The sequence below is a fragment of the Drosophila novamexicana genome, unplaced genomic scaffold, assembly GCF_003285875.2.
Source record: "Drosophila novamexicana strain 15010-1031.04,08,12 unplaced genomic scaffold, DnovRS2.1 tig00000689-arrow-pilon, whole genome shotgun sequence".
Classification (NCBI taxonomy): domain Eukaryota; kingdom Metazoa; phylum Arthropoda; class Insecta; order Diptera; family Drosophilidae; genus Drosophila; species Drosophila novamexicana.
In genome coordinates, this window is record NW_020824818.1 from 2419527 (window position 1) to 2442300 (window position 22774).

The 22774-nt window shown below is 35.1% G+C and overlaps 2 protein-coding genes across 6 annotated transcripts; both read right to left on the reverse strand.

The window, feature by feature from the left end:
• Window positions 1-683: 683 nt before the first annotated feature.
• On the reverse strand, window positions 684-12514 carry LOC115763202 (glycoprotein-N-acetylgalactosamine 3-beta-galactosyltransferase 1). 2 transcript variants are annotated; one of them, XM_030705667.1, is made up of 4 exons: window positions 12214-12514; window positions 3509-3720; window positions 1800-2692; window positions 684-1609 (listed from the first exon to the last, which is right to left on the reverse strand). In XM_030705667.1, the coding sequence occupies exons 2-4, from the start codon at window positions 3549-3551 to the stop codon at window positions 1385-1387; spliced, it is 1161 nt and encodes a 386-aa protein (XP_030561527.1). In that variant the 5' UTR covers window positions 3552-3720; window positions 12214-12514; the 3' UTR covers window positions 684-1384. The 2 variants fall into 2 exon arrangements, with proteins under 2 accessions (XP_030561527.1, XP_030561526.1); XM_030705666.1 differs by lacking the exon at window positions 12214-12514 and adding an exon at window positions 5259-5356.
• A 1464-nt stretch (window positions 12515-13978) lies between these two features.
• On the reverse strand, window positions 13979-22223 carry LOC115763197. Of its 4 annotated transcripts, none has more exons than XM_030705658.1 (2): window positions 21950-22223; window positions 13979-16410 (listed from the first exon to the last, which is right to left on the reverse strand). In XM_030705658.1, exons 1-2 carry the CDS (start codon window positions 22047-22049, stop codon window positions 15014-15016), a joined length of 1497 nt encoding a protein of 498 aa, XP_030561518.1. In that variant the 5' UTR covers window positions 22050-22223; the 3' UTR covers window positions 13979-15013. The 4 variants fall into 4 exon arrangements, with proteins under 4 accessions (XP_030561518.1, XP_030561520.1, XP_030561521.1 ...); XM_030705660.1 differs by lacking the exon at window positions 21950-22223 and adding an exon at window positions 20235-20887; XM_030705661.1 differs by lacking the exon at window positions 21950-22223 and adding an exon at window positions 20858-20866.
• Between the last annotated feature and the right edge of the window lie 551 nt (window positions 22224-22774).

A 22774-nucleotide genomic window follows, 5' to 3' on the forward strand; every position in this document is an offset into this window, starting at 1 on the left:
TGCTACAAAATAAAATTAAAATGCAATCATATAAAATAAGAAAAAATTATATAAAAATAATCACAAGAAAGTAAGGATATCTTTCGCATGTCAAAGATTTAATATCCTTACGGTCTTGCAGATGTATGAGAATAGTGAAGCTCGTAAATTATAAGTTTGATGAAAATATCTTCGAAATATTGTTATACAAAAACTTTTCGACCGATTTAAAGTCAACAAGTCTGTTGATCCTGTCATTTTATGACATAAATTTAATAGCCTTGACAATGGTATAAAAATATAATCAGTTGCAAAAAAAAAAAAAAACAAATCTGTAACTGAACCAAACTATATAATAAGTATAAGGGTAAACCTTTTTTTGATATTGGCAAATTTGGTACAATTTATTTTATTGTTGACGGATGACATTAAAAATTAAAATAAAATATGAAAATTGGTTTAAGTGAGTTTTTTAACGTCAAAATATAATAGTCGAGCAAAGCTTAGTATCAAATACTGAGCTTGTGCATTTTATTTTAAAATTTCCTTTACAATTTTTTTTAAAAATTTTATTGATATACATAAACAAAGTTATTATTTTCAGAGCATTGAAGAGTTTATTTAATGTTTTGTCATTATGGGCTGGTTAAAACAGCTTTTATATATAAAAAAAAATTAAAAACATTTTTCACTCAATAAGTTTGTGAAAAGGTTAACGTATGAACCAGCTCAAGCAGTGCATAATTGAAGCAGTTCCTAATGCCGTTATATATTTACAGTTAATGTTTACTGCTTGCCAAGCAGTGTACACACATAACTGCACAATTTTGAATTTAAAAATTTCCTTACTTCTGGTTATTAGAAAAATGTTAATGCTTAAGAAAATCTTTCAAAAGTCAAACATGTATTCCACTTGTAATACAATATTTTATTAAATATTTAAGAGTTAATGGTAAAGTGTAATACATTTTCTCAGTAGCATTGCCGATGTTTATATATGTACGTATTAAAGCTTATCGAAAGATTTATGTCAATTTTAAACTTATTGTTTATTGCTAACTAAATGGGCCAGTAGGTATGTGTATGTTTAACTTATTTGCGTTGTCTTAAGAGCTAATTATGTGGCATTTGCATTATAAATACCTAATCAAATGTATCTACATCTATTAATAAGTATATATTATAAATGATAATTGCGCAGACTTTATTACAAACTAAACTAACAGCACTCAATCATTCTGGTTTTGGTATTTTTGTACAAAAGAGTCGCAATTCAAGAGCATTTAATTAACATAGCCTGAGCGTGTTTTACTAAAACAAGAGACAACATATGGAAATGGCAAAGTATGTTAAGCTAAGTTCGATATTTACAAAAGTTTTATATACACATAACATCGGTCTGTAATCACTGCGCTTGCTTTTGTGTTTCGGCAGTATTTGATTCTTCCAGCTCCTTGGTCTCTTTGGGCGCCGGCATCAATTCGCCCAGCCCCAGCTTATTGGGTAGAGCATCTGGCGAATTAACTATGCCATATGGCCTCAGATGATATATCAAATAGTCTAGCACATACATTTGATTGGGCGACACATAATGAAATGATATGGCATTATCCGAACAGCAGTCCAGACCCTGTAGAAAAAGATGAAGAATTCATGAGTTAGTATGAATATATGTTTGAAAGTTCTTTGTTCTTTGTGAGTATTGATTGAAAGCGCATTTAACCAATTCTCAATAATCCATATATCTTCGCGGGATATGAATGGAAAAGTGATGGAAGATCTGAGCCGGGCACAGCCGAATATAATTTGTAATATCTCACCTCGTCTGTTTTGTAGAAGATATACTCCCAGTACCAGAACTTCTTGTCCGTGTGCGAGGGTATCAAATGATGCTCCGGCACAAAGGGGAAGAAGCGTCCACGTCCATTGGCATCACGGGAATCGCCCGCTAAAACCTTAACATTCTCCATGCACTTGCCCATTTCCACATCCTCGGCGCCGGTGTTGTCCTTTTTGCATAACTTGGGATTGGGCAATGCTTCCACGACAAAGCGACGCACTGCCTCCCGACTGAGCACATAGCCGGCGCCACCGGACATATAGCCCTGTTTAACGTACGGCTTGAACTTGCAGCCAAAGTAGACGGGCGTCTCGGGGTTATAGGGATATAGCATGTAGCGCATATTCTCAACAATCGTATAGGTATCGTCGTCTGCTTTTAGGAACCAGTCCGCATCGTTGATGTGGTTCTTGTAGATGTACTTGTACGCCTCCTTTGTTTTGCCCCACAGATTATTGCGTCCCTCGCCAATGGGCAATGCCACAGAATCCAGTTCCTCATCCTTGGCGGAGCTCATGAAGATCAGCTTATTGCAACGCTTGCCCCAGGTGCGTTTTACGTGGCGCGCCTTCTTCTGGTGGTTGGCGGGATTTGTCATGATCCAGCAGAGAATTCGCACTTCGCTGTACAGCTTCTCCGCAATGCTGGTATTCTCGTGCGCATGCTCGTGCGTGCCCACATCCTGCTCTGGACCAGCCAGCTCCAGCATGTCGTGACTGTGATGCGCATCGTTGACATCGCCATGCCGATGGCCATCGTACGGCACATACTCGCCACGTTCCGGCGTCGATGAGTACACAAATAGCTCGGCCAGACAGAAGCCAACGACCAGGCCGACGATCAGTGAGACGAAGGAACGTTTGTTGGAACGTCCTGAAAATAAAGAATGCCACAGATCAGTTGGTTTTCTTTTATCGAAAAATCGCGTATATATCCAGAATTTATATATGTATCTTTTATTTTTGAGAACCATTTTCATACATCTTAAAATTAGATGGGAGGGAGAATAGTTTTGCTTTTATTAACCCTACTGATTACATTCGTTCATTTCCAAAAATCAATAAATATCGAAAGAGTTTTGAAAGGGTTAAACTCTTTGAGTACGATTTCTGGTATATGCTCATATGCCATATTTATGTACTGTATACTGTATAAATTAGTGTAAACAACGATCGGATAATACGACGAACATTAAATTTTTCATATAGTACCAATGTGAAAAGAAGATGCGCAGCTGTTGCAAAAATTATTCAGATACACTCAAACAAAAACAAGTTTCCTAAGTTTTAAATTCAAATATTTCAAATTTTCAAAACCGTTTTTATAATTTTATGAAAAAAGTATAATTTTCAGAATATATTTTCTTTTATAAAAAAAAGTATAATTTGCGGAAAATATTCTCTACATATTTACATCTACATTTATCTATATTTGAGAAATCTTTAGCTGCTTTAAATGAAAACTATCTATTTGAAAAACAATAGGGCAAATGGCTTTAGGCCCGATTGCATTGGCGAATTTCTAAATTTCCATTTCTATATTTCGCTCTTTTTTTTCTGATTGTGCATGTCTGCATATAGGGTATTTCTGAGTCCGTAGAGTCAAGAGTGACTCGATCAAATTTTGTTTCTATTGTGAAATGAAGTTCATGTGGAACTTAAATGTTTGCATGCTCTTTAAGCAACTTACCTTCATTAAGTAAGGATCGTCCCAGTAGGCTATTTGCAGTCATTTGGCTTTAACTTGTGCTACGTGCTATAAGCTAGGAGGCTTTGAGGGATGTGGGCAATGTATGGCAACCTCTATGCTTGGCACCTACTCTTTGGGTTTATGGGGGGCCTTGAGCCTCTTTGGTTGCGTTACGTAGGTGAAGTTCCTAGTTTCTGTGCGTTTTACATCTTCTGCAAGATAATCGAGAAAACATGCTTTTAATATCAGTTCAAATAAATGGTTAAGCTTTGGTATTCCTCACAGGCGTGGACCAGTAAAAGTAAATTGAAGTCCGTTCTATAAGCCTGCAGAATTCTACAGTTTTAACGTGTCTTCTGCACTTGTCTGTCTCTCAATTACAAGTGTCTTCTACCTGAGAATTGTGCAATGGTGCGATGCTCGAGACATGACTGGATTATTAAATATGCGAAAACGTGACAATTGAATCATTCGAATCGCACTAAGCTCAGCTGCAACGTTTTCCATTTGCTCAATTTTTTGCATCTTTTACTTATTACTTCGTTTATATCTCTTGCTTTGTTTTTTGCTCATTTTCCCATTTTCATGCATTCTGCTATGCGTTGGTGTTGATAACAATTAATTATCTCTTGCACGTGTGTTACATCTGATTACCTGTGCGCTCAACTGGGTCAAGAGTCTGCTGCTTCTTATTGTTTCTGACATTCACATATGCGAGTCTTAGTCTTGCCAGTTAGATATTTTACTTTTGATCTTTTCTATATTGTAAACATAAACATTTTTGCACATTTACATATTTATTTAGTTAATTTCACGTCAACTTGTTAGTTCGGGTCTTAAGTTCAAAGACACACTTATTTTAACTTAACAAATATCATGGGCAAAATGTAATTTTGGATCTATATGCAAATCATATTTGGGTCACAGCCATAAATACTTCAAACATTTAACTACAGAAATTTAACGCTTTGTTCAATCTTTGAGAGGGTGTGAAAATTGAAATTATGAGCCGTAATTTTGGAATCAATAGAAAATACACCAACAAATTTAACTATATATATTTGAATTATTTTTAAAAAATATTTTAAGCTAACTTTTGTTATATATGTGGCATGCATAATCCAAAGAAAGTCATAACTTAATTATGTGGTATAAATGGAGTGCAAATACATCCAAATTTTTTGGTATAGATGATATCCGGTATTACCTTCTTCAACTTCTTCGTCTTTTGTACCTCTATATATCTTAAACTGTCGGAGAACGTTTGAAGGATAGTTTTTTGGTTAACGTGCGATTGGCCTTAAAGTCTATTTGAAAGGTGCTTTTGAACATTCAATTGAGACGTTTTTCGCACTTTTCTGATGGAACATGCGGATCAAAGCTTTTGTAAGCGCAAGTTTTGTTACCGGTCTTATGCTTATTCTCAAAGCTGTTATAGTCATACGGGAAATGCTTTTTGCTTTGGCGGAGAATGTGTAAAAAAAGTAATAGGAAATTTTAAGGAAATAAATCGGCACGGGTAAAGCTGGGTATTATCCGTATGTGTATATGAATTATTGAAGTTTTAATATATTGTATTTTTTATGTTTTTTAACGTGTCTACACATTTCCTGTTACTATCAACACTTTTCTAAACAGTTTTGTTTTAACTTGTTGATTTAAAGAACTTTTGTAAACGTTGTTTAAAACACTTGAAAAACAATAATTAGATGGTTAGCTTACAGCTTACACCTGCGCTGTATTAGTTTACCTGTTTTGTGGCTGTTATTTAAATTGAAATCAAATTTGTTTAAACATTGTCATAAAGGTTTTTACTATTCACAAATGAATGAGTGTTTTACGAGTGGCACGATTCGCTTGCGAGCGACAACTGAGCCCACGATGCATATGAGCTGTGGTTCTTAAAGCAACGTAAACTGCAATCATCAGTGCTTCATGTTGTTGTTGTTGTTGTTGCTAGAATAATGTCGTAGCGAAATGAAAATGGAAATAGCAAAATTTACAGCGTGCCGCATTATCAGTGGAAAACAGAAAGCAAACCATTTGGAATTGAGTTTGGCATATGGTTTGCATTGTTATGAGGAGTCGTTTATCTTTCATGCAATTAAGCTAATTGATCTGAGCCATGGGCACTGCCGAAATGAATCATATGCGCTTTATCAGCCACTGTTGGGCTTATCAGTTGATTATTTAGTTTTGCCTTTATGACTGCCCATCAATATGTGATAATAGAGGGCGAAATTTTCAAGTGAGACCAGCCTTTAAAATGTCCACATGTGAGGTGTGGGTCTGCGGGCAAGATAATGCGTCTCGTCGGTAATATCTGATTGATTGCTAACAACAAAACAATATTAAATTGTTGCCTAAGAACGTTTTTCTTCAGCTTTGAACAAGTTTACATATAGTTAAGAAATTATTAACAATTCTTTTTTGTACACATAAGCTAATATTAATGCATTGTTTTTATAGAGTGTAAGAGTACCATTTCAATTATTAATTGATAACAAGTAAAAAGTAATTACAAGTGTCACTCTAAACATGGTTTTGAATGAGAACTCGTTCAGTTTAAAACAAAATTCGGGTATTTTATTAAACACAAGCACAAGTAAATTGTAGGAGGTAAGTTCTTCTTTATTATATACTCAAAATAAGTTGTAAGTTTCAATTCGTTCGGCATATAACTTATATAAGGCCCAAGGCCCATGCAATGTATGGATTTGTTAGCCGAAAATCTACTTAGTTCTAAGACCCGTCCACAAAACTGTCGTTATATTCGGCCTTTGTTTGGTCAATATTAGCGAAAGCCTCTTATATCTAGAGCCCATATTCAATTGTACACGTAAATTTGCTTAAACGGCCCCAAAAACAATTTGTAAAATTTAATTTGCAATGTCATAACTTGCTTCGCAGATCTAGGTGTCGGTTATTACATTTATAATCTCTGAAAGAAATAACTAAATTTAAAGAATGTGATTGTAGAAATTATTGACTGTCCGCTCCTTCTTGCGATTCTATAAGCCTTTTTTTGTGAGAACCCGTAGAAAATGCAATACGATTTTCATGTTTTCTCTAAGCCTCATATTAAAAAGAAAAGCTTTAAAAAGCTATCAGCATTGGTTAATAACTAAATAAATAACTTGTCAAAATGTCAAACAGAATTAAGGATTCCGTAGATTATGATGGTAGGATATATATAACTAATAAAACTGGAGCCATGATGGAACATGCTGCGAGAGAATTTAAGCAAAACGAGTCTATTGTAACAATTGGTCTATGGACTGGAGAGCTGAATGCAATCGTGGAACCGCAAAGTCAAATGGGTTCAATTGCATTGTGTGGGCGGGTGGTGATTGCAATTGTACGAGCTAGCGGCTACCGGCCACGGGGCATGCCTCAATTGATGGGCAGATGTCCACGTTAATGTGCCGGCAATTTAAATTGCAATTGTAATTGCAAATTAATTAAATGTAGACATGAAATACCTTATTGTTATTCTCCCAATTTCAACAGTTTCCCCAACTGGAAATTCGTGTCACGGCAATTGTGTTTGCTGAAAACAGTTTTGCATTCGAAAAGGCATTGCAATTAAACGTAAATTACATAAATTGCTTATCAACGAGTTGCTTTGCATATGCCAAAGCCATAAAAACTAGTGCAATGTAAACAAATAATTCGAAATTTAAGTCTATATTTAGCTCAACAAGCCGCTACGAGCTAAAATTATTTTTAATATTTGCAACAGTAAATTGCAATTTAATTTTTGCGTCCGAATAAACACATAAATGAACTCATTTTGCAACGTGTCTCTAATTCAAAGCTTTTTTGCCATCAATTATTGTGGTTTCATTGTTATTTAGAAACAATTAGCTTATCAACTGTGCTATTCGTTATAATCACTATTTAGGTCGTCTACCTTTATCGCACATATACATAAGTGAATGATTAATGAAGTCCATTTATTGATTTCCAGCTAATCGTTGTATCTTTTTTCCATAAGATTTAATACACAAAAGGACGGCCAAATATTATTAAATTTAAGGCAACAAAATCTTATTTAAATGTATCTTACATTCAAGACTATTTAAATTGACCGAAAAGGTTTAGTCTAGCTAATTTCAATTATTAAATAATATAAAAAAGGTTAAATCTATATTTAAAAAGTCAAATTATAAGTAATAATAAGATTTTCGACTATAATTAAATTAACTATTTTACATATTATCTAAAACTTAATATTAAACTTAAAATATTTCATTTAAGAATTAACTAGTGTATGATATATAAGTTAGCTTAGTCCAAATATATTTAAAACTAGCGAATATGCCCGTGGTACGTATAAAATAAATTCTTTCAAAGACCTTTTGAAAATGATGTTGAAACCAATCGGACGTTAAACAAAAAACTTTCATACAACCTCCAATTACAAATGTTTCACTTTTTCAATTGTCCGCATTTAGTCACATAGACAACTCATTTAATTGAATATTCCAAAATGTATTCGATATTAATAACTGAGTACTTTGGCACTTTTGAGAGCTCTTAAAAAACTCACATACATCAAATAATCTGACTGTGGAGGACATGCTTCAGCAAATAAGATCAAATTTGCCAAAAAAAAAAAAATTACAAACTTTTTATCTATTAACATTTTATTGTAAGCTATTTACAATTTAAAATAGCAATTATATGAGGCGTAATAGATATTTTGAAAATGTTTCAAAGTAATGAAATGATTATCTAATGGTAAACATATCAGTGCCCGCCCTGGGTCACAATACCGTGACAGTTCATTCACAGTGGAGAGTTGGATATTTTTAAACACGGGCGCGCTGACAACAAACCAATTGTTCAATTGTTTTGTGTTTGGAGCGCCGGTTAACCAATAAAACCGGCCACGCTTTGCGACTCTGGGTAAAATGAAAAAAAAAACAAAAAAAACAAAAAGAATTTAATTAAATAGTTGTCTGTGTGTTTGCCTTTATATATATTTATATATATTTTTCCCTTACTTTCAATTGTTATGCCGCCAGATAAACGTGACAAAAAATGTATATATATATATTTTTAAATAGTATATGCTTCAGCAAGTACAACTTCACTGTTATCACGCGCTAGAGGAACTGACCATGGAAACTGTTATCATAAGTTTTGCTTTTTATTTTTCTACACATCCGCTCTCATGTGGCAGCATTACGTCTTATCCAGCGCTGTAACACGTCACCAACTCGTACTTTAGTTGTTTTCAGCTATCTTCTTAGTAATTGGTTTATAAGCAGTAAAAAAATAGTATCAATTCGTAGTGCAAAAAGTATCTAACGTCAATATAGGGTAGGAACCCAACAGCAAGGTAACATTTTATCGCCTGATAACAAATTTCTGTGCTATGTGATAACAATTTGTGCTTTTTATATGGGCGAAAGCTGACAATGTTCTTGTACTGAATGTAATAGACAGTTTTTTGTTGTGATGAGCTGAGTCGATCGTGAATGAATTGCAATTTGTATGCTCTACAATTTTTGTAGAGATCGGACCATAAGCACCGAAGTCCCGAAGTTAATCAAGTTGGCATTTGCCATACATTGTGCTACGTATACGTGTATATATATTGTTGGTTTTGTCTATGCATGAAAAGGCAGCTCAGCTTTTTGGTTAAGTCCTAGTCAGACGTCCCTACTGCAGAACTTTTAGCTGATATTTTGATATTTTCAGATCCATCATTAGTTGGACGTCGTCAACATTTTGTTGACTGCTCGTTAGAATTTTATACCCTTGCTGATAGTATTATAACTTTGTCATGAAATGGGTAACGCTTAGAAGGAGACATCTCTGACCTCATAAAGCACCAACAGACGAGTCTTTCCATCCTTCCGTCTGTCTGTGTCTATGCAAAAAAGTATCTTAGTTCTAAGGCTATCGTCTTGAAACTTGGCATAGTTTCGCCTTCCTGTAGCAGGCAATATATATGTTTGAACTGGCCGAAACGGACCACTATATCATATATCTATAGGAATGATCGTTGAAAAGTAGGCTTGTATGGCAAATGTTCTGTTTAACGAGGGAAACGTCTATAAGGGTATTAAAATTTCGGCTTGCCAAAGTTATTCTTATTTTTTAGTTTTTTGTTTGCTTTGTTGACAGCGAAGATAAAATATACATGACCTTATCACTTGCATTGTTATCTAGCTCATGATTTGCGAGCATGTGTTTCAATTTGTTGCTGAAAATTGAATTTAGTTCAGAATTACAAATGCACATTAGGCAAATGTTTTTACTATTTTCTATTTATATTTCTTGTAGCCAGCATTTCTATAATGTAAAATATCCAATCAGAAAATTACATTAGTCATATACATATATATAATTACATTACAAAACGTCGCCAATAGGTGGAAAGAGAAAGAAACATCATGGTGGTATTGTTGTCACAAATGGGTCAAAGGGTTGCGGAATTTCAGTTTGATTGTTTAAGAAAATAATCGATTGATTATACGAGGCTTAAAAGAACTGATGGAAGTTTTTTATTTGCCTTAAAAAAAGCCAGCCTCAGGCAAAACACAACATATGAACAAATGTTGGCTTCATCAGTCGTAGCTTATTCACGTGTGATAAAAGGTATTACACAATACGCTTAATTGATTCATTTCATGATTCATGATTCATTCAGAAGTCTGTAGGCCTTTAAGAACATTTGTAGCTGAAACATGTAACTGAATTTTATAGCATAGTTTGTTGAACTTAACTTCATTTTCTCTTCATAGATAAATACAAATTTTAACAGATTCTCAAGTAACTTGTATTTTTGCATAATATAAAATTTAGATATTGTTTCATGGTTCATCAGGATTATATATCTCTTAAAACTTCTTTATCTAAGCAGCAGTAATTATGACTATATTGACGTGAACAAACCTACTAAAAAAGACGCATAAGACGTTGCACATAGGTACTATTATTAACTCTTATAAGATAAGAGATCTTGGCTCATACATTATCTGACAAGAGAATCCATAAATGTATTTAATGAGCTCTAGAACTGTAGCTTATGATAATTCTTTCATAATTACAAGCGAGTCTGAAGTGCAGGAAAGATAAACTTGTTGAGAGCACCAGAAATCATGGATTTGTTGTGTTTATCACGTGCCCCAAGTGGCCACTTGGAACCTAATAATGATCATGGACCAACTTAATTTCCCGCACGAATGAAAGAACAATTGCGTGTATATAATTTATCCAGTTGACGCCCGGCACAATAGAACTTTGGCACTTGGCTCCAATGAATTATAAAACTGGCGCAAAATGATTGAAGGCGCTTATCAGTGCAGCAGCTGCTGCATCTGAGGCGAGGCAGCCAAAGCGATGTAATCTAAGTACATACAATTTATATATATGCATATTACGTATTTATGTATATATATACATATAAATAAAAAACAACAACACGTGGGGAGTGCCGAGCGTGAAGTGTGTGCAGCGATCGCATTTAAGGAATCACCAGTAAATGAAAGAAGTGCGACGAGGCGGCAGACAATTCACCCCTGGAGTGTAGAATGAGCGAGAGTCAAGCGCCGCGCGACAGATAGCAACGGAAATGGCAACTGCACGAAGAGAGAGAGAGAGCGGGAGAGAGCAAGCAGAAACGCTGCCAAAGGGCAGCTGTCGCTGCAACGCTTTATAAATAACAACAAATATTGTGTTGAGCTAGCGACGAAATATGAATACTCTTTAAAACCAATATTTTATTGTAAACTTGTAATTATTACAGTATTAAACATGACAAACGTTTACTATTTGTTTTTATATATATAAAGGAATAAAAGAAACCTTAAGCTTGATACGTTAATGTGAAGTTTAATTAATATTTATATGATTGATAAGGTGCACGTTTTTGAGGGAACAGTAAAACGCAATATGATTAAATAAATCAAATAAAATGTTATATTTTAATTAAAGTTTCATTCAATATTTATTTATTTCCATACAGTACACATTATTTTAAGTAAGTTGAAATTCTTTTAGAACCGAACCAAGTTACTTAGGAATGAGTTATACCTACTGTAATAGAATAATTTATTCTATTCTTATAATATTTTGTATCTAGTCATTTGCATATTCCTTAATTTCAAAGGCCTTTAAACAGCTGTGTTACTTTAAAAGTTTGAACTTTATTTTAAATTAGGTACTACATTCCTGTACAAGTCCTTTAAAGGGTATATGTATATTCAGTTGAAACACACATAGCAAGAGCACAAATTTTAAATGTTGTATGGGATGCATCGTCGCATATCTTTTTGCTGTTTCTACTTGTGCTTGTTTTTTCATGTGCACCAATTGGATGTTATTATTTTTGGGGCTTATATACATGCACACACATATTAACATTGTAGTTTTTTATTAATACTCAGACTTAAGCTTGTCGTTTATATTTTATTGCATTCTCAAGACTTTATTTTGTGTGAGAGCGTGTTTTTATTCATTTTTTCGGCACTTGGATGCACTTTAGATGTTTTTTATGCATTCCTCATTGGATTTCGGTTTTGACATACTAAGCGTACTGCTGGCTGGGCCCAGTAAATTAACGCTGACCCAAAGATTTAACTTTTTTTGAGCTTATTTTTGTTAATATTTTTTTTAACGATTCTTTTATTTATTCTTGTTGCTGTTTTTAGCTTTATTACAGCATTTTGGCACTCCACTTGGCTACTTACAATTGATTTTTAGCACACTTATTCGCATTATGTTGCTGTTGTTGTTGTTGTTTTTGTTAATTTTTCCTTTTATTGTGTACTTTTGTCCGTTCTTTGTTGTTGTGACGCAGGACGCACCCAGGGACGGAGCTGCTCTTTTGTCTAGATTTGCGCACTCACGTTTTTGCGACAATTTAATTGGTTGCGATTTGTTTTAATTGTTGTGCTTAATAGAGGCGCGACTAAACTATGAATATAGTAACAACAATAATACTATTTAATTACAAAAATTAATTTTCCGACTATGCATACCGAACGCACGAGCGCACGAAGTGACAAGAAAACGGCAACTGCGGCAAACGCGCGAAATTTGTGACAACCGAGACCCACAAATCGAATAATAGGCGGAGAGTGAGAGAGAGAGAGAGTGAGAGTGAGAGAGGGTACGTGAGGGAGCAGGAATTTTAGTACTCACATGTGCGCTGACCCCACGAGAACAATGAGCGACGCTGAGCGGCGTCGGGAGAGCGACGCATGCGTTGCCCCAATTTTACATATGAAAAGAGGGCGGCTATTGGCAGAGACGCCTGAGAGAGAGAGAGAGAGGGAGAGTGGGAGAGATTACGTCAACTGCGCGAAAGCCGGCATGCGGCCGGCTGCTGAGCGTTTTTGATAATGCAGCCCAATTAACTTAATCTACCCATACAATATGAATGCATTTAATACGCATTTATCAAGAGGGCAAAGAGAGAGAGAGAGAGAGTGAGAGTGTGTGTGTGAGAGAGTATTGTATATTAAGTCTTACAGTTAGAGCTGTAGATTAACTACCCCCAGCACGACCAGGTGTGTATGACAGCTGTGACGAGTGAGAGTTTCCCGAGACCAAAAAGAGCGAGAGCAATAAGCTAGGCAAAACAGCTGTTCTACAGGACTGAGGGCTTGTTTTGGGGGTAAGTTTGCTTTAAATTTGTCTCTTTAGTCCACAAGATCCTTAAAATAAATTATTCTATTACAAAAAGAAAACCTAGTTGTTGTAGCACAAATCTTGAATGTCCCCTTACTAAATCAATTACGAGCTAGTTTTTAAGATGTGAAAAATTACGAAGGCTAAACTATCGTTAGTTAAACGCATTTGCTAACGTTTTAGTATCAACAGTCATGCTGAGGGATTGGGACGTCTTTTCATTAGAACGATTTTCGCACAGGTTGAAATCTTTCTCTAGCTCAACCAAAATGATCAATTTTGTTTTATTTTGATAATAATAATTCAATAACTGTAGATATGTAAAATCGATATTGATATTTTTAAGTTTTTACAATTCTCGTGAGAGCAATTCCGCAATTCTCATTCTGAATCAATTGAATGATTCTGTACATCTTAGGCAGGTTTTTGATGAAACTTTGTCATATAACGTTCTGAAATTAAAGTAAATATAATTGTCAATTTGCGGCAACAAGAAATGTGTTCGCTCTTATGTTTTGCCAACAAATTACCATTTTCTTAGATTACATTTGAACGCAAGTTCTTGCGATAAGAATTCTTCACTAATTATGAGATAGGAACAGCTAAATTCTTGTGGGTCTCAATGTCTAGCAAGGTTCCCAACCTGCGTGCCATAACCATCAGCTTTTGTATGTGCACGCCAAGCGATCGTTTTGGCTGCTATAAAACAGGAATTTGTTAAGATATTTCTAAAATGAATATTGTTTAGTCGCGAACTTTATTCGCTACGCACATAAAGACGTTAAATTTGACATATTTTATTTATCAATCAGTAAATTGTTAAAGGCACTTGCGTGTGTACGTGTGAGATACATACATTATATATGTATTTCTATTTGCTAATCTTATAAACATGTCTATATTACACTTTCAACAATAATAAACATGTATCGTACGTACACATCTACAGAGTGAATTAATTTATTTTTGATGACAATATATAGCTTTCGTATTATTTATTTTATCAAGTATACAGATAGGCTCCCTAATATACTTATGTGTACATCCGTGTGTGTCGTGGCATGTATTTACATTATTCTTGTTGAATGGTACTAAGTAAAATCAAGAGTCACGCTGCAAGCGAAATAGTTTGCGTGTGAATTGATATAAAATAACTAAAATAAACACAAATATTGTATGGGCCAAAACAAATTGTTATTTCGTTTTTTTTTTTGTTCGCTTCTTGCTTTGTTTAGTCAATGAATCAAAATGTTATACAAATTCTTAGATAGTAGGAAATATTTTTCAAAAAATAACTTTCAGCTTTCCGACGAGTATTTTTAATGCAATCAAATTGTAGAGGGTAAAAACCTAAAAATAAAATAGTTATATTTAATCTTGGTCAAGTTTAATCGTTGTTTGGGCTACAAAAAAATGATCTCAATCAAATTTAAATGATGTCTAGAACTATATTATGATTTTCTTATGTAAGAGTTACACTAGGTTACAAAACTATATTTAACTTAAGATTAATATAGCACTATCTATTTGTACAAATATTTAAATATATATTTATGTTATTTTTTCTTAAGCAATTTTACATAGTTCTTTTGTCGTTTTTCTAACCTAAATGCTTGAGTCTTAGACTTAGATGCTGGCCTACAAAATTATATAGTATCTCCTTTTATACATATTCAGTTGATTTGTTTTGGTTACACATGGATTCAGACTGTGGTACATTTCATGCATGTTAATGGGCATACGAAAATGTTTTACTTCTGGGCCTGCCATATGGTCAATCATGGCCGCGTATATCACTCGATTATCTCAATAGGAGAATATCACAAAATTCCTAGAGTACAAAACTGTGATCAAATCCTAGAGGAATGAGCAGCACAATATGAGCACCAGCACGGTTATGGGAAACAGTGCATAAATCTCGCTGCGCGGATGACATGTCGAGATCAGATTTGTAATATCATCCTCCTCGTGCTCAATGCCATCACGTGTGGGCACCTCGACAACGACAATTTCATCGGAGAGGAAACCAATGTTGAAACTGCAATCGGTGCTGTTCAGACAGCCGCGCGATTCACTTAAGTTCGAGTACTGAAATGTTGGCTTATATATATCGAATATGGCGTGTATATCGTTGCGGACCAGATCGTTGTCACTGTAGAATATATAGTAGTAGTAGCCATCCTCGGTGATATTATGCTTCACCGTGTCGTGCTTGCCTTTTTCCAGAAAGTGCGCATTCATGCACGCCGGCTTCGGTGGAAAGCCCTCGGCCAGCAATATGGCGCCATTGAAGCAGTCGAAGAGGCCAGTCTCAAAGCTCGATATGGAGTTCGATTCGTCGGTTTCCGTAAAGTTTACAGCATTGCCGCCGTGACTGTACTTCCGGTCGTAAACATTTTCACGCTTCTGCCTCTCCTTGCGCTTGTACAGCTGATCGAAAACTTCCTTTTTTCGCAGCTCCTGTTCCTGTTCCTCTTGCTGCTCCTGCACCTGATCTATGTGACGCCTCTGTCGATTGGCTGGCAATACTGGCGTATTGCTCTCGTTGAGTACGGCTCCTTCCACTAACTCCATGGACTTGGACGCCTGATGGGGCGTGCCCTTTTTGAGCTTTTTCCTTAGACGCTTGGCGGGCGACGGCGTTGTGCTGACATTGACTGTCGCCAGATCCTCGCTGAGATCTTCGCCGCCATGATTCTCATGCTCCTGCAGGCCATCGGCTGGCACTTTCTCTTCGGTTATTTCCACCACATCCTCGAAGAATACCTTGACCTGTTCGTGACCCTGTGCGTAGTTGGCGCCCTGCTTGTTCTTATTGTGATCCGTCAAGCCGCACAGCTTCAGCTCCCGTTTGCCCTTGATCACCAGTATGCGAGCGCCATTGTAGCGTGAGCAGAACTTGAGGGACACACGCGCTCCCTTGAGCAAAAAGAAGCCCCAATATTCTAGTGTATCGTCCGGCAAAGTCATCGATTTCTTAAGTCTTATGTGCTTGCGATTCGTAGATATTTCGGGCTTATTGCGCAGCTGAAAAGCATTGAAGTTGCTGCTCATGCGCAGCGTGTGCTTCGAACAGAATATCGATGAGATGCCATCCCTGATCTCAATGATATCCGATTCCGCAACCGGATAGATGACATCCGCAAATATCGTCTTGCGCATATAGAGCGGCATTATGATCAAAATCGCTGGCAGTATCACAATCATAATGCAAAACACCAGCACACGCTTGACGCCGTGCATTTTGCGGGTCTCTGAAACGAAACGGACAGATAAAAGATAAGTTTCAGATAAGCAGACAGCTTGTAGAACTGCGGAATTTGTATAAGTTTGCTTAAATATACAATATTTTTTATTATATGTAAGAGTTTGCAAAGTGGAAAGCTATTCAAATCTGTGCTGTGTGTGATCCATAGAAAAGATCTTTAAATACTTGAATAATACTTTTTGTTCACATAAGAGCTTAATATTTTCTTAACTCGTGTTTAATTAAAATGTGCTGTCTTTAGTTTCTTAAAATTGATAATTTCTCACGTTTTTTCCCACCTTCAAAATGATATTCCGTAATTTGCTGCATTTTGTTCTGGTTTTAGTTTTTTCAAACGAAATCCTTTAAGCAATTCCTTAAAATATATTTTTTTCCGGCACTGCGCGTTGCGTGCTTCGCCCAGGCAGGCTTTTTGAGAACTGATTTGATAGTGCGATCATCAAATTAGACTGTCGCCTCACAGGGCGGTTTTCCATTATTTTTATCGCACGACTTGGGGCGTAGAAAGAGCGTATAAGCTTTAAGAGGCTCGGAGGCGTGAGTGTTGCCTCCAAACAAATAGCTGAGTGTATTGGTCTATCAACAAGCCACAACAATGGCAAATTTTATTCAAATATGTGCCCAAGCTATTTGCGAGCTTCATTCGGAGCCACAGAAGCAGGCGCTAAGTGACAGACTCTATTTAATTAGTGTTTAGTGTTCTATGCTTTGGTCTGACGGTCCCCAATTTCTTGATCTTATTCTGTAAACTTTTGCTTGATTATTTGCCTATTCTTAATGGTTTTTGATGAATTTTAAAGTTTTGTTTCGGCTATGAAAAACTCTACAGTAAATAAATCTCAAAGATTCCAGATATTGTTGTTATTTAAACAATTTGAATTGTAATAAATTTATTATTTTTCTGCCGCAATATGAACACACCCGATATTGTTGTTATTTTAATTTTTTAAATTTTTTTTTGATAATATATATAATTTTGTACCCAGTAGAATAATTGTAAAGATGCAATTTGTAGTCTACCGTATTATTTTATATTTTTAATATTATTATTAAAATAATTTATTTTATTAGTTTTATTATAATTATTTTAACTCATAAATACGTGATATTTAAGCCATATTTATATATATGATATACTTGAATTCTTTAAAAATGTTTCTTTGAATTTTTTATGCGCCAAAATGTAGGTTTATTGTTAGACGCTTAAATGTAAATAAATTTTTGTTTATTTTTATGTATTTTCGACTTTAATAATTGTTTTACTGAGCCCAGATTTGGAGTCTTATTTTAGATAATTTCCTTTTGCATACTTTCGGGCTCGAGCAGTTAATTAACTGAACTGGGCTCTAGCAAATTATGAACCTAGTGTTAATTAACATCATTTGATAATTAAAAAATTATTAATAAATTGTTTATAGATTAAAAATGCATACACGACAAATGCGACAAAGCACTGATATTTCCCACACTTCCAAAAATGAGAATTATATAAAAATAATAAAATATAATAATTTTTATTCAATTCGCCGACTCCATATTAATATATTTTGGCAACATTAGCTCGAAACTATTCTCGTAGTTTGTTGGGCAATCAACGGCCTTTAGTTCATAATTACAGATCTCGCTCTCGAATGCCAAGTCTGGTAGGGTCTATTTTCCTATGTAGGTGCCATATGAAAATGCCAAGTTGTTTGTTATTGTGCTGCTTATCAATGTACTGGTGTTCGCTAGCTATAAACCCCAAGCGTTATCAGTTTCGTTTCCAATATATATAGTGCTTGAGGGAATCGGAAAAAGTGGAACGTTTAATTATACACATCACATATGTTTATGGGTCGCGTTGCCATCACGTTTTAGTCGAGTGTTTTATTGTTTGGCTCATGTTCTTGGCTAATCGGTTGCCATTTATTTGTGCAGCTATGAGCCAAGACCAAATAGCCTGTTTAAATGAAGAGAACTACTTTGCAGTTTAAAGTAAAATAAATAGATGTGCTTGACTCATATAGCTAAAGTGTAAGCCATTTTTTAGCTGGCTGCTGAAATCGATCAAAGCCTCTTGACAACGAAAATATTTATCTTTATGATTTAGAATTGATTAAAATTGTTTAGTTTCAGACAGTTGCTAATTTGGCCGCAGTTAATTGTTTATAAATCGACAACAATCAGACAGCTGAAGAGCTAAAAAGTTAACGCATAACCCCTAGACTGACTTTTTGCGTCCACCCCATTTGAAGTGCTTGATAGCATTGCCTCAGGGCTGAGCTATAATAAACCATATTGAATCAGAAACAGTTTGACTAAGAGAAAAGTGGGGAATTAAGAGTATCATATAAACTGTCGTATTACTGATAAGTTCTAGTTTTCTGTACAAATTCCGTGTCGCCCCAAAACATTGCGCAATACGGCAGCACTTGTGGAGTTCTTGCCTAGGTAGATCTTAGCTATATTCGCTGTATCTGGGACAGTGAAAACTTGATGGAGGGATTGCGAGAAAATATTGTATTGTGTATATCTTCGCGGTGTGTTTACTGTACTTGAACCTCTACGTCATGTCTATGGCCTCAGGTAATGTCATAGGTCGAGCATTTCCCTGGCAACTAAGCAAATTTGTCTTAGCTTTATTGACAGCTTTCGTTGTGGTCATGACAGCTTTTCAAATACCAAAATTCATGCATATTTTATTTTCCAGTCGGTTTACGGTTGAAACCTTTTTGACAAGTCATTGAAAATATTGAGTTTGGACAGGTTTTATGCTAAGCATGCGAACAACTTAAAAAGTCAAGACTGGTTTTGGAGAACGCTAAAGAGTTCACTTAAAAGGTTTATTTATGAATATAACCTAGGATTATGATAGAACGTTTTTTTTACTTAAATTAACAATATTATATTATAATATTAGCCTACAATGAAAAACTACAAGTTTTATTATTTAAAGGGAACAAAGTAAAGTTCATAAAAATGTACAGGGCTACATTTTCGAAACACATTTAATAGATTCTATACCCATTGAAAATAGGTAAAAGGGTATGATGATTTATTGTAAATGTAACAGGCAAACAAATGCATTTCCAAAATAAATTGGGTTTTTAATAAATATCATGGTTGTTTTTTAATCATAACTGCAGAGTTTTAAGAAGTTTAAACACCAAACCTGGTATGTAGATTATCGTAGTATATGTGGATTAAATACATTGTACATTCCCCCATTCCACTTATTTTTAAAGTCAGAGCTTTGCGCTTTGGTATATGCACACTGTTGTGTGACACATTTAGTTTCGAACATTTTCATGATGATCGGAAAATAAACATGGAAGTTACTTAAGATTGCGTTTTCCCAGCATAGTATATGGGGAAAGGGAAGAAGAAACACGTCTGCTCCAAGAATAAATCTAGAGAATGTGTAACAAAAGCTTGTCGCTGGCTGCAGGGCATATGCTAGTCGGTCATTCCCGAACATCTACATAACAAATGTCGGTATATGGATTAATGCTCAAGTTGGCAGGAATTGCGCCGCCCTTAGGCTCTCTTATAATCCTAGATACTCGTAAACTTGAACTACCTTGACTAATTCTTGAATATTTTGCTTTGCTAGAGCTAATTCAGGGTCGTCGGCGTGTGCCTCCAATCAAATTTAAATATGTACTTAAGTACGAGTACGCATGTACGCGCATGTATGTGTGTATGCGTATGTATTTGTGTACATGCACAGGTATAGGTGCGCTTTGTAGTTTTTTTTTTATTCTTGTACATGTCTAATTCTCATGTTTCTGTTGTTCTTGTCGTACTCAGTTCTTTTTGTTGTAAACTTACATGTTGTTTATTTAGCTTTTGCTTTTTAGCTTATTTACGTTTTGGCTTAGCGACAGCGCCAACGTCGACGTCAGCAGCGCCGTCAGCTGCGTGATGAGTGCAAAATTCTTTGTATATAATTTGCATGCAGTTTGTTTTGTTTACTGTTCGCTTGCTTTTGTCATATTGTCCTCTTCCCTACCTTGTATAGATCAATAGGATTAGGAAACAAAAAAAAAAAAAAACAAAATCTACGTTATCTACACGTGCAGCGTGTTCGTCATTATCATTTGCTTATCATCGCGCATTATTATTTTTATTATTATTATTATTTGGCGTCTCTTGGCGTTGCTTCATCTTCGCATGTTTATGATATTTTGACACACATTTTTTATCAACACAATTTGTGTCTCTCTCAAATTTTTTTGTGGCTCTCTCTGAAGCACTCTCTTTGGCGCGCTGCTCTCACTGCGTTAACAATTTCTGTTTGAGACTATTTATGTTTTTAAAATTTTTATTTTGTATGTTTCTTTGTCGTTTGATGTAGATTTTATTGATGATATAGTGTTTTTTTTTTAATATTTTTATTTTGTTGTTCGTTTACAATTCCTTAATTTTAATTAAAAAACCTTTATGGGAATTACGAAATATTTGCCAAGTGACGCGCCGCACGCTCGTTCCCAACTGACAACTGACGACAGACTGACTGACAGCCAAAAAAAAAAACCGCTACTCATTGCTGTTGCAATGGAAATTATTTTCGTCATCGCACAATATGAAAAACAACGAGATTAACCAAGCGCCATTGTAGGCGCGCGCACTCTCTACCTCTCTCTTGGCTCTCTTCTCGCTCACTTTTTCTCTCTTTTTGTATTGTTCATGGGCTGGTTGGCAAGGAAAATCAAAACAGTTCTCAGAGAAAACGCCATTGTTTTGATGTGAAGTTGGCTGCGATGCTGCCATTGGTTCGAAACTTGACTTATTTATACCCTGTACAATATCTAATTGGGAAAAGGTATAACACAATATACATGCCTATATTCTATAGTTAAATTGTTGCCCATCAAGTCAAATTTAAGCTAAATTTTTTACCAATAAAATAATCTATATTTGTAATATTTGCTATTTGCTATATGCGTAATATTTGCTAGCTATATTACCTCGAATAATAAACACAGCTGGTCTTTAAAAGAGCTTTATCTTCTTTAAAGACCAGAAGAATGAAGATAGAGTGTATCTTGGCATGCATAAACTTTGTGTATATGCATATCAGTATGAATGTGCAACTTTATTATTTTAAAGAGGTTGAGTACGTGATATTATATTTATTGTCGTAGTTTATTTAATCTTGAACAGCCCGACTTGATTTGTAATGCAATTTTGCACAGTTTGACGTTATAAATAAACAAAACATAAAATATTACAAAAGTAAGAACAGTTAAATAAGTCAGTAAAAACATATGTTAAACGGATTTTATTATAATCTAGCCGCAAGTAAAATGCCAGAGTTTAAAAATTTCCCCATAAATAGTCTTGTGTTTTTAAACATTATTTCACTAAAAAATTCAGTAAAATAAAAATGAGTAAAATTCAAATAATTTAATTGGATAAGTTGCTAAATAAAATTCAAGTCGATCTATTGGAATTTTTTTTCGTTTCACAGAATTGATCACTTTTTCATATCAAATCTCTAAATGAAATTATTATACTATTTTTGGACACTTGTGAGCACTTACTATGCAAATCGGGCATCGAGTAATAAAAATCCGTGTGATAATAATGCAATTGACCGGCACTTATATTCGTGCCACGTTTCATTAGGGATTTGTTAGCCATTTTGTGGTAGGATTTTAGATATCCTTAGGCAAGACTTTGAATAAACCAGCGGATTGATAATTATCGACGGTCCGACTCTCGTGAATAATCGAGGCAAACTGACGCTGGCATCTCTGGATGCGTAGAATGACTTTCAACTACTCTATCTGATTGCCCACTGTTGACGAGGCGCCCCCGGTCAAATAGACTGCGGGGCACTCTGGGAACTGGAAACTGGAAGCAAACTGGGCTGTCTGTCTGCCGGCCGTCTGGTGCGCTTTATCCGACTGAACAGAGAGCTGATAAACGGCCTAACAGCCTAGTAATTGTCATTTATTATTAGAGTAAAAACAATCACATTACATATACAGAGTGCAAAAACAAACAATACACAAATAAAATTATTGATAAGAGGTTAAAGCTGATTAACAGTCGGTGGCATGCGGCTTACATGTGTCTACCAAGCCACGCCACCCCACGATTGTAGGGTGTCTAGTTGAGGCCATTGCGTTAATTGGAAATTCAATATCGTTAAAAATATATAGTGAGTAGTGACAAAAATAGGGACAGCTAATATTGGCAATACCTGCAAAGTGTATCGAAAGCTTTATTATTAATTCTAGCTTGGGATATTTAAGTCGTTTGTCTTACAATCAGATTAGGATTTGCTTAAGACCAATTTAAGGTCCTTTTTTTTGCTAAATAATCTTTAAGATGCGGTTCTCCTTTGATATAAAATCTGATAT

Excerpts from the sequence above, each read along its gene's own strand:
- LOC115763202 (XM_030705667.1), bottom strand. The coding sequence starts at position 3,551 with ATGACTGCAAATAGCCTACTGGGACGATCCTTACTTAATGAAG. Across the intron at positions 2,693-3,508 it reads ACGATCCTTACTTAATGAAG|GACGTTCCAACAAACGTTCC; the intron begins GTAAGTTGCTTA and ends CTTTATTTTCAG. Across the intron at positions 1,610-1,799 it reads TCTTCTACAAAACAGACGAG|GGTCTGGACTGCTGTTCGGA; the intron begins GTGAGATATTAC and ends CTTTTTCTACAG.
- LOC115763197 (XM_030705658.1), bottom strand. The coding sequence starts at position 22,049 with ATGGCTAACAAATCCCTAATGAAACGTGGCACGAATATAAGTGCCGGT. Across the intron at positions 16,411-21,949 it reads CTCGATGCCCGATTTGCATA|AGACCCGCAAAATGCACGGC; the intron begins GTAAGTGCTCAC and ends GTTTCGTTTCAG.